This window comes from Leptomonas pyrrhocoris, assembly GCF_001293395.1.
Source record: "Leptomonas pyrrhocoris isolate H10 chromosome Unknown, whole genome shotgun sequence".
NCBI classification, from domain to species: Eukaryota; Euglenozoa; class Kinetoplastea; order Trypanosomatida; family Trypanosomatidae; genus Leptomonas; species Leptomonas pyrrhocoris.
Window position 1 is genome coordinate 16,717 of NW_015438376.1, and position 14,661 is coordinate 31,377.

At 59.0% G+C, this 14,661-nt stretch overlaps 1 protein-coding gene across 1 annotated transcript; it reads left to right on the forward strand.

The window, feature by feature from the left end:
• Positions 1-73: 73 nt before the first annotated feature.
• Positions 74-14,258, forward strand: ABB37_07684 (putative mitochondrial dynein heavy chain; the record flags this gene model as incomplete). The annotated part of the gene is made up of 1 exon (XM_015806405.1): positions 74-14,258. Exon 1 carries the CDS (start codon positions 276-278, stop codon positions 14,256-14,258), a length of 13,983 nt encoding a protein of 4,660 aa, XP_015654769.1. The 5' UTR covers positions 74-275.
• Between the last annotated feature and the right edge of the window lie 403 nt (positions 14,259-14,661).

A 14,661-nucleotide genomic window follows, 5' to 3' on the forward strand; every position in this document is an offset into this window, starting at 1 on the left:
CCTTTTTTTTCCTCTTCGCCTTCCCGTACTCCCATATAATAACGCGGTCCGTGTGGGTAACATAAATTTGACAAGTTTTTTTCTTTTAACATAACGTTGTGTCGCGTGCAAGCTGCGTAGTTCTTCACACGAAGAGGTACCACTTTGCATCTTTTTTTTTTCGGATTCGCAAAAAGTGGTGCTCACAACAACAGTTTGTGTGTCGCATCATCAACTAGAGTTGCTAGATTCATCCGTTCTGGAAGAACATACTCATCGCTTTTCTGACGAGCACAATGGGGAAAAACGACAAGGACGAGGCGCCCGTCGACAAGCGCGTGATGTGGCTGGAGCAGCGCATCACAAACGCGATCAAGTTGAAGCCCGTTGAGTCGAAGAAGCTCGTCGAAAACGAAGAGAACCGAGCACAGATGAGCGAGTTTCTGGACACTGCCGACGCACGTCACCTCTATGTATATCAAGCACCCAACGGTGCATTCGTGACGCGCATCGAGGCTCCAGACGAGCTCAAAAAGAAAGGTGTTTTCTTCAGTAAGATGAAGCGCGAGAAGATTACGGATGAGAACCACATGAAAGAAGCCATCGCATTTGGTGACGTGTCTCCAGATACACTGGGCAGTCTGAGCGTTATGACGCGCAACGTGTATGCACCGATCTTGAAGGCCGACAAGCGGAACACCAGCAGCGTCCCCGACGTCGCCGTCAACGAACTCATGAGCGACACCAATGGGCTTCTCTCGCAGCTCCTTGTGACGCTGGGTCTCAGCCAGGGCAAGACGTTTCTGCCAATGCCCCCCATTCATTTTCCACCGCGCATCGACGACTTTGCGATGGATAAGGAAACGCTGTACCTTCTAGAAGGCACCGTCGTGTCGTGGACGGCGCAAATCAAAGCCGCCATCGCCTCGGCTCCTGAGGAGCTGGAAGAGATGGTCCCCCAAACCGGCCGCTACCCGGGTCCGCTGGACGAGATTCGCTTCTGGAAAGAAAAATCGGAGAACCTGGCGGGGCTGGAGGAACAGCTCTATTCCGTCAAGTCACTCAAGATCCTCGTGCTACTGAAGCGCGCCAGCAGCAGCTACTACGCGCCGTTTTCGCAGTTAATGGGCGAGTTGAAGGAGGCCGCCTACGAGTCCCGCGACAACTACCAGTACCTCAAGCCCCTCATCCCTGAGTTCGAGCAGATGTGCTTCTCCGGGGACCACCTGGCGTTCTCGGAGTTGGCGACAAGCGGACTCTTCAAGCGCCTTTTCCACTTTTTGTACCTCCTGTGGACGCAGTCGGGCTTCTACAACAACCCGGCGCGTCTCGTTTTTCTCATCCGAGAGATGGGCAACGACCTCATTGAGATGGCGGCCGAGCACATCAGCGTCGCCGAGTTCGCTGAGGGATTCGAGAAGAAGGATGTGATTGACCGCCTGAGCACGGCCCTGGCGATCTGTGGCGAGTTCAAGGCGTCGTACTTTCAGTACAAGTCGCACGTGTCCTCCATCGCGCGGCCGTGGAAGTTCCAAAACGCGGCCCTCTTCTCCCGGCTGGACGCGTTTCTCGAGCGCTGCCACGATCTGCTCGACGTCGTTGAGACAGCGCTGCTCTTCGACAAGATGGAAAATATGAGGATCGGCGGCACCAAGGGCCAGAACTTGACAACGGAAGCGGAGGAGATCAAGCGCACTTTCGATGCGTCGGTGGCGCGCTTTTTCAGTGTCGACTACAACCTTCTCGACATCACAAACACGCGGTTTGAAGCGGACTACGACGATCTCAAGACGGTGATTCGCGACCTGGAGGAGCGTCTCGGATTCATCCTTGCCACCACCATTGATGACTCGAGCGCCATCACGGAGGTCTTCAAGGCTGTCGACACGTTCGACGGCTTCACGGAGCGCACGCCCATGCAGCAGGAATGGCTGAAGAAGCAGAGCGGCGTGCTGAACGACTTCCATCAAGACTTGCTGACCGCACAAGAGACTTACTACTCTGGTGAAGCCTCTGGTGTCTACCCGAACATGCCTCCGGTTGCCAGCACCATCATACGCTGCAAGGCTCTGTTGGATCGCATCAACGAAAGCCACAACCGTGTCGTGGACTTGTCTCAGACCGTCCTGCAGAGCGAGCGCGGTGTGGAGGCGTTGCAGCTCTACGAAAAGCTGAAAGAGCTTCTGCAGAACACCATCACCGAAAAGTTCCAGAAATGGACGTCCGAGGTGTCCGGCATCCGCGCCGACAAGCTGCGGCTGCCGGTGCTCACGACCGACCGCAACAAGCACATCGCCGTCAACTTCGACGCGTCCCTCGTCAAGACGCTGCGCGAGGTGTACTACATCGAGGTGCTCAACTCCTACGACACGAGCGGGGTCGGCCAGTTTGAAGTTCCGCCGGATGCGGAGGCGATCTTCTCGAAGCGTAACGTGTACCGCGACCAGGCGCTGAAGCTCGAGTACGTGTGCACCACCTACAACAACCTCAGCTCCAGCCTCCGTCCCGACGACGAGCGGCCTCTCATCGAGGACGAGCTACAGAAGTTCGAGGCGTATGTGTCTCGCGGAGTGAAGGATGTCCGGTGGGAGAACGAGGAAGCCACCGACGCCTTTATCGCCGAGGCGTTGAAACAGGTGACGGACATCGACACGGCGGTTTCGACGCTGCACAACAACGTGCAGAAGCTGAAGGACTCCATGGAGCACTACAAAGATGAAGACCAGCAATTCCCGCTCGACGCCGCCAAGGGCGCCAAGACGATGTCGGAGGTGGAGCTCCGCAAGACGCTCGGCGACTACCTCGAGTCTCGCGCCAACGGACTGAAGGAGCGCAACACGGAAATTCACTCCTTGACGGAGAACAGCTTCGCGGCGCTGCGGACGTTGAAGGAGGCGAACGGCGACGCGAGTGTCAGCGCGAGCGATCCGGCGTGGCAGAAATACCTCTCCTACGTCAGCTCTGTCGTGCGGGACTGCCTCGCGGAGGCGACGATGGCGTTCTTGACGAACCTGCGCAACCAGCTGGACCCCGTCTGGCTCGCTGACAACGACGGCATCCCACTGGTCGACGTGAAGCTGTGCCTCTCCAAGGTGACGACGGAGCATCCGGTGTGCACGTCTCGCTTTGATCCGGCGCTGATGACAGAGGAAAAGGAGGAGAAGTCGGTGTGGCAGACCCTCAGCGATACCATCAACGGCGTCATCGGCTCATCGGGCTTGATCGACCCCGTCCACGGCACCGCACCGTACACGGAGGGGCTGCAGCAGAACGAAGGCGTGCAGAACCTCGTGGAGGAGATTCACCATCTCTTTCAGCAAAACGTCACCGCGTGCGAGGAGTACCTTCACGTGTACGACGAGTTCAAATCACTGTGGGAAACGGACCGCAAGAAGGTGTTTGCGCAGTTTATCGACAGGGAGCGCCGCAGGGATTCGCGCATCAGCATGACCATGGATGACGCCGCCGCCACCGCCGTGGCAAACGCGCAAAAGCCAACAGAGTACTTTGGGGTCAGTCTGCAGGAATTCGATCGCGCCATCACAGAGTACACGCGCATTCGAACGCGTCTCTCCTCGATCGAAGATCGGCACCGCGAGGGTGCTGTGCTGGTGGATGTGAAGCCGCTGCGTGTCACTCTGCGCGACCTCAGTCGGCGGTGGAAAGAGATTTATTCCGACTACCTTCTCGACAAGATCAAGACCGACCTGAACCACCTGTACACCTTCATGAAGGATGCGGACAAAGGCCTGGAGGTGGAGGTGCTCGATGGCGACGTTGACGCGCTCAAGTCCGTCATGCGCTGGATCCGTGACTGCCGCAAGCGCAACACCGAGGTCATGGGAGACGACGAGACGGGCGAAACCGGCGGCATGTTTCCGCCCATCAAGGCAGCCATCAGCATGTTGAAAACGCACGCAAGCACGTCACCGGACGCAGAAACGGAGCTGGCGAAGATCGAGAAACTGGAGGAGTTGCGCAAGCCCGCCCCGGAGCAGTGGGTCGCACTGAACAAGAAGGCACTGAACGCGCGCGCGCAGAACTCGATCGTGCAGGACCGCGAGGCAGAGAAGGTGAAGGAGGATGTCGCCACCTTTGAACATGAGCTCGACGCGGAAGTTGAGGCGTTCCACAAGAACCCGCTCTTTTCCTACGCGATTCAACCAGACGAGGTGTACGACACCATTGACACCGTCTACCGGCACTTCATGAACGTGGAGAAGAAGGCGAAGGAGCTGCAGAACCTGCAGGACCTCTTCGACCTCGCCGTTTCGCACTTCAAGAGCATCCGCGAGTGCCGCCAGGAGCTGGCGCTGCTGCGCCAAATCTGGGATTTGAACTTTCACGTCACGTCTCAGTTTCATGACTGGATGCGATCGACTTTCAAGGATGCCGACGTTGCACATTTTGAGGACGAGGCCAAGAAGATGGCGAAGCAGCTTCAGCTGCAGCCGATGAAGGTGAAGGGCTGGGGTGTCTTCAAAGGCGTGGACGAGACCGTGCGTAACATGCGCACGTCACTCCCACTCTGCGACTCGCTAAGCTCGCCGGCGATGCGCCAGCGTCATTGGGATGAGCTGGTGCGGGCGACGAATCAGCCCGGCACCATCAACCCGAGCGCCGCAGACTTCACCCTGGAGAAGCTGTTCGCGCTGGGACTCCACAACTACGCAGAGGAGGTCGCGAACATTGTCGAGAAGGCCGAAAAGGAACTGCGCATTGAGACGAACCTGCGCAAGATCATCGAGGCGTGGGAGAAGCTGCGCTTCACCTACGACAAGGACGCACATCTGGACTGCTACCTGCTGGGGCCGGTGGACGACGTGGTGGAGCAGCTGGAGAATGACAACAACGCACTCTCCTCCATGCTGTCCGATCGCTTTGTGGATTACTTTTACGAGAAGGTGCTGGCGTGGCAGAAGGACCTTGGACTTGTCGACACGTGCACCACCAAATGGATGGACATTCAACGTCAGTGGCAGAATCTGTTCCCCATTTTTGTGCTGTCCGAGGACATCAAGGTGCAGCTGCCCGAAGAGGCGAAGCAGTTCAGCGAGGCCGACCGCGTCTTTCGTCTGCTCATGAGCAAAGCGCACCCGTACACGAGCCCCGTCGAGGTCATCTGCTCCAGCAAGCTTTCCGAGGACATCGGCCGCGGCGAGACTTTAGAGGAAACACTCAACTACATCCAGGATATTTTGAATCGGTGCGAGAAGGCCCTGGCAGATTACCTGGAGATGAAGCGCAAGCTGTTCCCGCGCTTCTTCTTCGTCTCGGACACCGACCTCATCGACATCCTGTCCAAAGGCTCCGACCCGCGCGCGGTGATGGAGCACATGAGCAAGATCATGGACTCCGTGGACACGTTCTTCTTCGATAACAACCACAACCCTAATCCGGGAGAAAAGGACGTGTGGCAGATGATCTCGATCCAAGGCGAGAAGGTCACACTGGCGGAGAGCTTCAACTGCGACGGCGCGGTCGAGGTGTGGATGGAGGGACTGGTGCAGTGTGTGAGGCGGAGCATGAAGCAGCACATCCGTGACGCGAACGCCGGCTACATCGAGAAGCCGCGAAACGAATGGATTTACCAGTACCCGTGTCAGGCGGTGATTGTGGCATCTCGCATCTGGTTCACCACCGAGGTGCATCAGGCGTTTACGCAAATTGAGGAGGGCAACGACATGGGCATGAAGGACCTGCTGAAGAGCCAAAAGTCGCAGCTGGACAGCCTCATCAAGGAGGTACTGCTCGACCGCTCCTCGACGGATCGGAAGATGCTCGTCCACCTGATCACAATCGACGTACACAACCGCGACATCGTGCAGAACATGGTGGACGAGCGCGTCGACTCTGTTGAGTCGTTCAGCTGGCAGTCGCAGCTGCGCTACTACTGGGACGAAGCCAAGGGGAGTGAGATCCGCATCGCGGATGCGGACTTCATCAACGCGTACGAGTACATCGGCCTCTGCGGCTGCCTTGTTATTACGAAGCTGACGGACCGCTGCTACATTACGCTCACACAGGCGCTGCGGCTGAACCAGGGCGGTGCGCCTGCCGGGCCCGCCGGTACCGGCAAGACGGAAACGACGAAGGACTTGGCGCGCAACATGGGCGTTGCCTGCTACGTCTTCAACTGCTCTGATCAGATGAACTACATTACGCTGGGGCAGATCTTCAAGGGACTCGCCATGTCCGGCTCATGGGGCTGCTTCGACGAGTTCAACCGCATCTCCATCGAGGTGCTCTCGGTCGTCGCGACGCAGGTGGGCTCCGTGCTTAACGCGCTGAAGGAGAACAAGTCGCGGTTCCGCTTCATGGATGAGGAGATCTCCATCAAGCGCTCCGTCGGTATGTGGATTACCATGAACCCTGGCTACGCCGGTCGTACAGAGCTGCCGGAGAACATCAAGTCGCTGTTCCGCCCGTGCGCCATGTGTGTGCCCGATCTCAAGAACATTTGCGAAATCATGCTCGCCGCGGAGGGCTTTGGTGACGCGAAGGACCTCGCATTGAAGTTTGTGACGCTCTACCGTCTCAACAAGGAGCTGCTCTCCCCACAAGACCATTACGACTGGGGTCTGCGTGCGGTGAAGTCTGTGCTGTACATCGCCGGCGCCCTCAAGCGTGGCGACCCCGACCTGCCGGAGCGAAATGTGCTGATGCGCGCTCTGCGCGACACGAACATGGCGAAGCTGAGCAAGGATGACGTGTACGTCTTTATGGGGCTCATCCGCTCCCTCTTTCCGAACCTGGACGTGCCCAAGAAGGACAAGCCGGAGCTGGTGGCGGCGTGCAAGGCGGTGTGCAAGGAGCATGGCAACTTCCCCGGCGAGAACGACATTTTCATTCTCAAGTGCGTGCAGTACGAGGAGCTGTTGCACGTGCGCCACTCCGTGTTCATCCTCGGCGCCGCCGGTGCCGGCAAGACGGAGTGCTGGCGCTGTCTGCAGGGCGCGCTGACGAAGCTGCATCAAGATGAGTGGAAGGCGAAGGCGGTCTCGTCCTGCCTGAACCCGAAGGCCATTTCCTCCAACGAGCTGTACGGCTTCTTCACGCCGCAGAAGGAGTGGCGCGACGGCATTCTCTCCACCATTTTCCGTGACTACGCCGTCGAGTCCAAGAAGAAGAAGAACATGAAGTGGATCGTGCTGGACGGCATCATCGATGCGGAGTGGATCGAGTCCATGAACACGGTGATGGACGACAACAAGATGCTCACCTTGGTTTCCAACGAACGCATCCCCCTGACGGACTCGATGCGCATGATTTTCGAGGTCTCACATCTGCGCAACGCCTCACCCGCGACAGTGTCACGCGCCGGTGTCATCTTCATCAACGAGTCCGATCTTGGATGGGGTCCGTTTAAGGACAAGTGGATCGCCTCACGCGAGAGGCGCGAGGGCCTCCTCCTCGACAACCTCTTCGACAAGTACGTGCCCGCGGTCTTCGACTTTTGGAAGCGCACCATGCGGCCGATCGTGGCGGTGATGGACATCAACGTTGTGCAGACCATCTGCTTCTTGCTCGATGGCATTTTCAAAACGATGGAGGCGGATGAGCTGGCGAAGAACTCCAACACGTTGGACGTCTACGAGAAATACTTCGTCTTTGCCGTTATCTGGGCCTTTGGCGGACCGCTGCCGAGCTCGGACGGTCGCATCGACATGCGCCTGAACTTCTCCAACCAGTGGAAGAAGGAATTCCCGAACATGAAGATTTCAGAGACGGCGTCCATCTTTGACTTTTACATCGAGAAGTCGAAGGACGAGGCCGGGGCAGTGACGTTCGACTGGAAGCCGTGGACGGACCTCGTGAACCCCTACACCCCCGATCCGGACGTCCAGCTCTCCGCCGTGTCCGTGCAGACCGCCGACACGGTGCGCATGTCCTACCTCATGAGTCTCTTCGTCGACAACGCACGCGGCGTCATGTTGGTGGGCACTGCGGGTACTGGCAAGACGAACCTCATCATGTCGAAGCTGCGCTCCTTCGATGGCGAGAAGATGCTCTTTCGCGTGGTGTCCTTCAACGCGCGCACCTCCTCGAGCGGCCTGCAGGCGGTCATGGAGCAGTCGCTCGAGAAGCGCTCCGGCCGTACCTACGGGCCGCCGAACCGCAAAAAGCTGGTGTTCTTCCTGGACGACATGAACATGCCCGCGCCGGACAAGTACGGCACGCAGGAGGCCATCGCACTGCTGCAGCAGCACGTCGGGTACGGCTTCTGGTACGACCGAGTGAAGATTATTCAGAAGGAAGTTGTGGATGTGCGCTACGTGGGCGCGATGAACCCCAAGTCCGGCACCTTCACCGTCCTCGATCGCCTGCTGCGCCACTTCGCCGTCTTCTCCACAAACATGCCGGAGCGCGGCGACTTGGTGAGCATCTACGGCCAAATCCTGAAGGCGCACATGACGCCCTTCTCCCGTGACATTCGCGAGACGCTGACGACCCTCCTCACCAACGCCACGATCGAGCTTCACGCCAACGTGGCGAAGCTCTTCTTCCCGACTGCCATCAAGTTTCACTACCAGTGGAACATGCGCGAGATGTTCAACATTTTCCAGGGCCTCTGCAAGTCGAACCCGAAGCTGCACAACAGCAGTTTGAAGCTTGTCCGGCTGTGGGTGCACGAGTGCAACCGCACCTTCCGCGATCGGATGGGCGACGAGGCCGACATGAAGCGCTACGATGTCCTTCTGCAGGAGGTGATCGGCCGCGCCGGATTCGCCGATGTCAGTGCGAAGGACGTGCTGGAGGAGCCGCTGCTGTGGGCACCCTTCCACACCACCCCCGGTGGGGAGGAGAACGTGTACAACGAGACGAATTACGACGAGGCCGGTGACTTCCTGCGCCGCAAGCTGACCGACTACAACGATAACTACGCTGCGATGAACCTCGTGCTGTTCAACCAGGCTATCGAGCACGTCTGCCGCATCTCACGCATCACGTCCAACCCACGCGGTAACGCCTTCTTGGTTGGCGTAGGTGGCTCCGGCAAACAGTCCTTAGCGCGCTTAGCGTCGTACCTCAACGGGCACGACATCTTCCAAATCCTCGTAACGAGCACCTACGACATCAACGACTTCCGCGCGGATATGCAGGAGCTGTACCGCAAGTGCGGCCTGCGCGGGTACCCCTTTGCGTTCATCATCACCGACACGCAGATTGTGTCGATGGACATGCTGGTTTACCTCAACGACATGCTGAGCAGCGGCAATGTGCCGGAGCTGTTCAACCAAGACGAGCGCGACGGCATTGTCGGCTCCATCACGAACGAGGTGAAGGCCGCGGGCGTCAGCGACTACACGAACCCAGACGTGTGCTGGGACTACTTCATCAACAAAGTGCGTTCAAATTTGCACATTCTCCTCTGCTTCTCGCCGGTTGGCAAGAACTTCGCGTCGTGGTGTCGGCAGTTCCCTGCGTTGGCGAATACGACGGTCATTGACTGGTTCCTCAGTTGGCCGGAGCAGGCGTTGAGGTCGGTAGCGCAGCGCTTCCTGTCGGAGATCGAGCTGGGTGGGGAGGAGATGACGCGGAGCATTGCCGACTTCATGGCGTACTGCCAAGTGCGGGTGACGGAGTCGTGCGAGGAGTACTACACCCAAGAGAAGCGCTACGCCTACACGACCCCGAAGACATTCCTCGAGCTGATTGCCTTCTACAAGGATCTGCTGGCGCGGAAGCGGAAGGAGAACAGTGACCAGACGGAGCGACTTGTCAGCGGTATTGACAAGATCAAGGAGGCCGGCGTGCAGGTGCAGGCACTGCAGGAGGTCTTGCAGCGCGAAAGCATCGAGGTCGAGGAGGCGCGCCAGAAGACCGCAGCGCTGATGGAGACCGTCGGCCGCGAAAAGTCCATTGTTGAGGAGCAGAGCGCGATTGCCGCGAAGGAGGAGGAGAAGACGAACAAGATCGTGGACGAGGTGTCTTCGTTTGAGAAGCAGTGCCAGGACGATCTGGCGAAGGCCCAGCCTTTGGTGCAGGAGGCTCTCGCGGCTCTCGACACCCTCGACAAGGCATCCATTGCGGAGCTGAAGAATTTGGGTAAGCCGCCGGAGGATGTGCAGATGGTCGCTATCTGCGTCTTTGTGCTCACTTCAAACCCGCGCTCCATTCCGTCGATGAAGCAGCGCACGTGGAATGAGTGCAAGAAGATGATGAACCAGGTGGACCGCTTCTTGGCCGAGCTGCGCGGCTTTGACGTGAACAACATCCCGCAGGCCTGCATCGACCAAATTCAGATCTACATCAACAACCCGTCTTTCAACCCTGACATCATCAAGACCAAGTCGTACGCCGCGGCGGGTCTGTGCAAGTGGGCCATCGGCATGAACCGCTACCACTACGTGCGGTGCGATGTGCGACCCAAGGAGGAGCGCCTGGCCGAGGCTCAGCAGCGTCTGACGTCGAGCCGTGCTGCTCTGAAGAAGATTCAGGACAAGGTCGCCGACCTGAAGAGCAAGCTGGACACGCTGGTGAGTCAGTACGACCAGGCCGTCGCGGAGGCAAACGCCATCGAGGCCAAGGCGAAGAAGACGAAGCTGAAGATGAACCTGGCGCAGCGCCTTGTCAGCGGGCTGTCAGACGAGAGCGTGCGCTGGGGCGACACGATTGAGAAGCTGAAGGAAGCCGCCAACCTGCTGATCGGCGACGTGCTGCTGAGCGCGTCGTTTGTGTCATACATCGGCCCTTTCTCGAAGGCATTCCGCGAGCAGATTGTGGAGCAGGACTGGATCCCGTACATCCGGAAACTTGGCATCCCCATGACGGAGGGCATCGATGCGACCATGGACGTCCTCACCTCGGAGGCCGCGGTAGCGTCGTGGAACAACGAAGGCCTGCCATCGGATCGTGTATCGACGGAGAATGGCGCCATTCTGACCAACTGCATGCGCTGGCCGTTGCTGATTGACCCGCAGCTGCAGGGCATCAAGTGGATCCGCACGCGCGAGGAGAAGAACGGTCTGCGCGCGGTGCAGACCTCGCAGAAGGGCTGGCAACGCACGCTGCAGACCTGTATCGAGGAGGGACTTCCCTGCCTGATCGAGGGTCTGGGCGAGTTTGTGGAGCCAGTGCTGGACGGCGTGCTGAGCCGCCAGACGTTCCGCAAGGGCGGCCGCCAGTTCATCAAGCTCGGCGCGACGGAGGTAGAGTACAACCCGAAGTTCCGTCTCATTCTGCAGACCAAACTCGGAAACCCGCACTACGGACCGGAGGTCAACGCGCAGACGACGCTCATCAACTTTATGGTGACCGAGACCGGCCTGGAGGATCAGCTGCTGGCGGTGGTGGTGAGCCAGGAGCGGCCTGACCTGGAAAAGAAGCGTGGTATGCTGATTCGGCAGATGAACACGATGACCATCGAACTGCAGGAGTGCGAGGATGGCCTGCTGTTTGAGCTCACCAACGCGACAGGCGACATCTTGGAAAACGTGACCCTCGTGGAGAACTTGGAGGCGACCAAGTTAAAAGCGAAGGAGATTAACGCCTCGTTTGCGCTAGCTAGCGCCACGCAGAAGGACATTGCGCAGAACCGACTGCGCTACACCGAGGTGGCGGTCCGCGGCTCTCTTCTGTTTTTCCAGATCGACCAACTGTGGAAGATCGACCACATGTACCAATACTCACTGGAAGCTTTCATGGTGGTCTTCAACAAGGCCCTCGCCAGCGCGCCGCAGCCGGAGAACAAGAAGGACGTCACGAAGCGGGTGACAAACGTGATTCAGTCCATCACGGAGAACGTGTTCGCGTACGTGTCACGCGGCCTCTTCGAGCGCCACAAGCTCATCTTCTCGAGTCTTCTGACCTTCTCCATTCTCACCCGTCGCGGCGACATCGATGTGAAGCAGCTCGACTTCTTGTTGCGCGGCAAGAAGAAGACGGGCGTCGAGCGGCCGGAGACGGTGACGGGGTGGTGCACGCAGCCGAACTGGGACGCCGTGCAGGCGCTTGCCGAGGTGGAGGGCTCGACGCCGGAGTTCAACACGCTGCCGAGCGACATGGCCGAGAACAACCGCTGGCTTCAGTACTGCGAACTGGAGAAGCCGGAGGTGGAGAAGATGCCGGGCGAGTGGAAGAACCTGACGGACTTCCAGCGGCTGCTGGTGCTGCGCTGCCTGCGTCCGGATCGTCTGACGGCGGCGCTGGAGATGTACGTGGGCAACATGATTGGCCGCTTCTTTGTGTCCGACCAAGCCGTGGACATTTCGGTGTCCTACCAGAACTCGAGCACCACCACCCCGCTCTTCTTCATCCTGTCTCCTGGCGTGGACCCGGTCAAGGCGGTCGAGGAGCTCGGCCGCAAGCTGGGCTTCACCTACGACAAAGAGAACTTCTACAACGTGTCGCTAGGGCAGGGCCAGGAGGTGGTGGCCGATCGCGCACTCGACAAGTGCTTCGCCGAGGGTGGCTGGGCGCTGCTGTCGAACATCCACCTGGTGGAGAAGTGGTTGCGCACGCTGGAGCGGCGCCTCGACACGTACGCCGAGACGTACACGCGGGTGGCGCAGCTGCGGAAGGAGATCGCGGAGCGCAAGGCGAGCGAGCGCGCGGCGGCGGCCGGGGCAGCGGCGCACCCGCACGACGACGAAAATGGCGGGTCCGAGGGCGACGGAGCAGCGGAAGAGGCGAAGTCGGTGCCCTCGCAGGACGAGGCGGAGGGCGGCGAGACGGACGAGGAGGCGATGGAGGAGAGCGGCGAGGGTGCCGAGGCGGCCAACGCGATTGTCGTGACGGACGACGAGATCCCGTTTGAGGGCGTGATGGGCCACCCAGACTTCCGCGTCTTTCTCAGCGCTGAGCCGTCCGACGTGATCCCGATTGGTGTTCTCCAGCGCTCGGTGAAGCTGACGTCGGAGCCGCCGACGGGCATTCGCCAGAACATCGTCCGCGCCATGAGCAACTTCAGCGACGAGCCGTGGGATCGCAGCGCGAAGCCGACGGAGTACCGCTGCATCATGTTCTCCATGTGCTTCTTCCACGCGGTCGTCGTGGAGCGCAAGAAGTTCGGCCCACTGGGCTGGAACCGTGCTTACCCGTTCAACGCCGGCGACCTCACGACGTGCATGGAAGTGGCAGCGAACTACATCGAAGACCGGCCGAAGGTTCCGTGGGAGGACCTGCGCTACGTCTTCGGCGAGATCATGTACGGCGGCCACATCACCGACGACTGGGACCGCGTGCTGTGCATGGCCTACCTGCAGAGCTTCATCGTGCCGGAGTGCTGCGACGGGCTGCTGCTTGCGCCTGGCGTGACGGTACCGGCGCCTGCCAGCTACCACGAGTACGTGCAATGGCTGACGACCTCCGACGACTTCCCCGCCGAGTCGCCGCTTCTCTACGGGCTGCACCCCAACGCTGAAATCAACTACCGCACGACGCAGGCCGAGTTGCTTTTCCGCACCATCAACGAGCTGCAGCCGAAGAAGCACAGCGGCGGTGACATGCTCAGTCCGCAGGAGATCGTGCAACAGAAGATCGACGAGATTCGTGAGCGCCTGCCCGAGCCGCACAACCTGCTGGACCTCGCCGAGCGTCTTGAGGATGACCGCTCGCCGCAGCAGCACGTCTTCTACCAAGAGAGCGAGCGCATGAACCTCCTCATTGAGACGCTCCGCGTCTCGCTGGAGGAGCTGGACCTTGGCCTGAAGGGTGCCCTGTCGATGAGCTCCAGCATGCAGGAGCTGTTTGATCAGATCTTTCTGGACAAGATGCCGGAGAAGTGGTCTCGCGTGTCGTTTATGACGCAGCGCATGCTTGGCTCGTGGGTGGATAACTTTCTCGTGCGTAACGAGCAGTTGGTGAACTGGAACGCCGACCTGCAGACGCCGAAGGTCACGAATATCGCCCTCTTCTTCAACCCGATGTCCTTCTTAACGGCCATCATGCAGACCACCTCCATCATCAACAGCTTCGATCTGGATCAGATGGCACTGGTGGTGGATGTGCTGAAGAAGTCGGCAGACCAGATTGAGTCCAACGCACGCGATGGGTGCTACGTGACGGGCCTCTCCATGGAGGGCGCCCGCTGGGACGCGAGCGGCGGCTGCATCGACGACAGCCGGCTGAAGGAGCTGTACCCGAAGATGCCCATCATGCAGGTCCGCTCGCTCCCGCTGAGCAAGATTGACCGCCGTGACCAGTACGAGTGCCCGGTGTACAAGACGCAGGAGCGCGGACCTGGCTTTGTGGTCGGCTTCTTCCTCAAGACCAAGCAGCCGCCGCGCAAGTGGGTGATTGCAGGCGTAGGTCTGCTCTTGGACGTGGTCGAGTAAGCGGCTGCCGCAGCGGCCCACAGGTCCAGGCAGCCTGTTCAGCGGCTTTCCCGCGTACGTCCCCGCCCCCCCCCCCCAAAAAAAAAAAAAACGAGAGGTATAACTTTTCTTGTCGGTGCGTGGCGGAGAGTGCCTTCTCTTCATTCTTTCAAACAATCTTTATGGTGCTGTAGTTTTGTGTCTCTCTGTTGTCCCCGTGAAGTGTCGCGAATATGATGAACAAACGCGTCTTTTCCGACGATGCGCCATTCCGTTTGATTTCGCCCCTCTTGGGTGTTTCTCTTGTTTTATTTCCCATGTCCAGTTTTTTTTTTGAAGATGATTTTTTTATCTTTCCTTGATGTAATGTTCTACACCACTGCAACCAACAACAAAAACAATATCAACAACGTGAAGAGCTAAA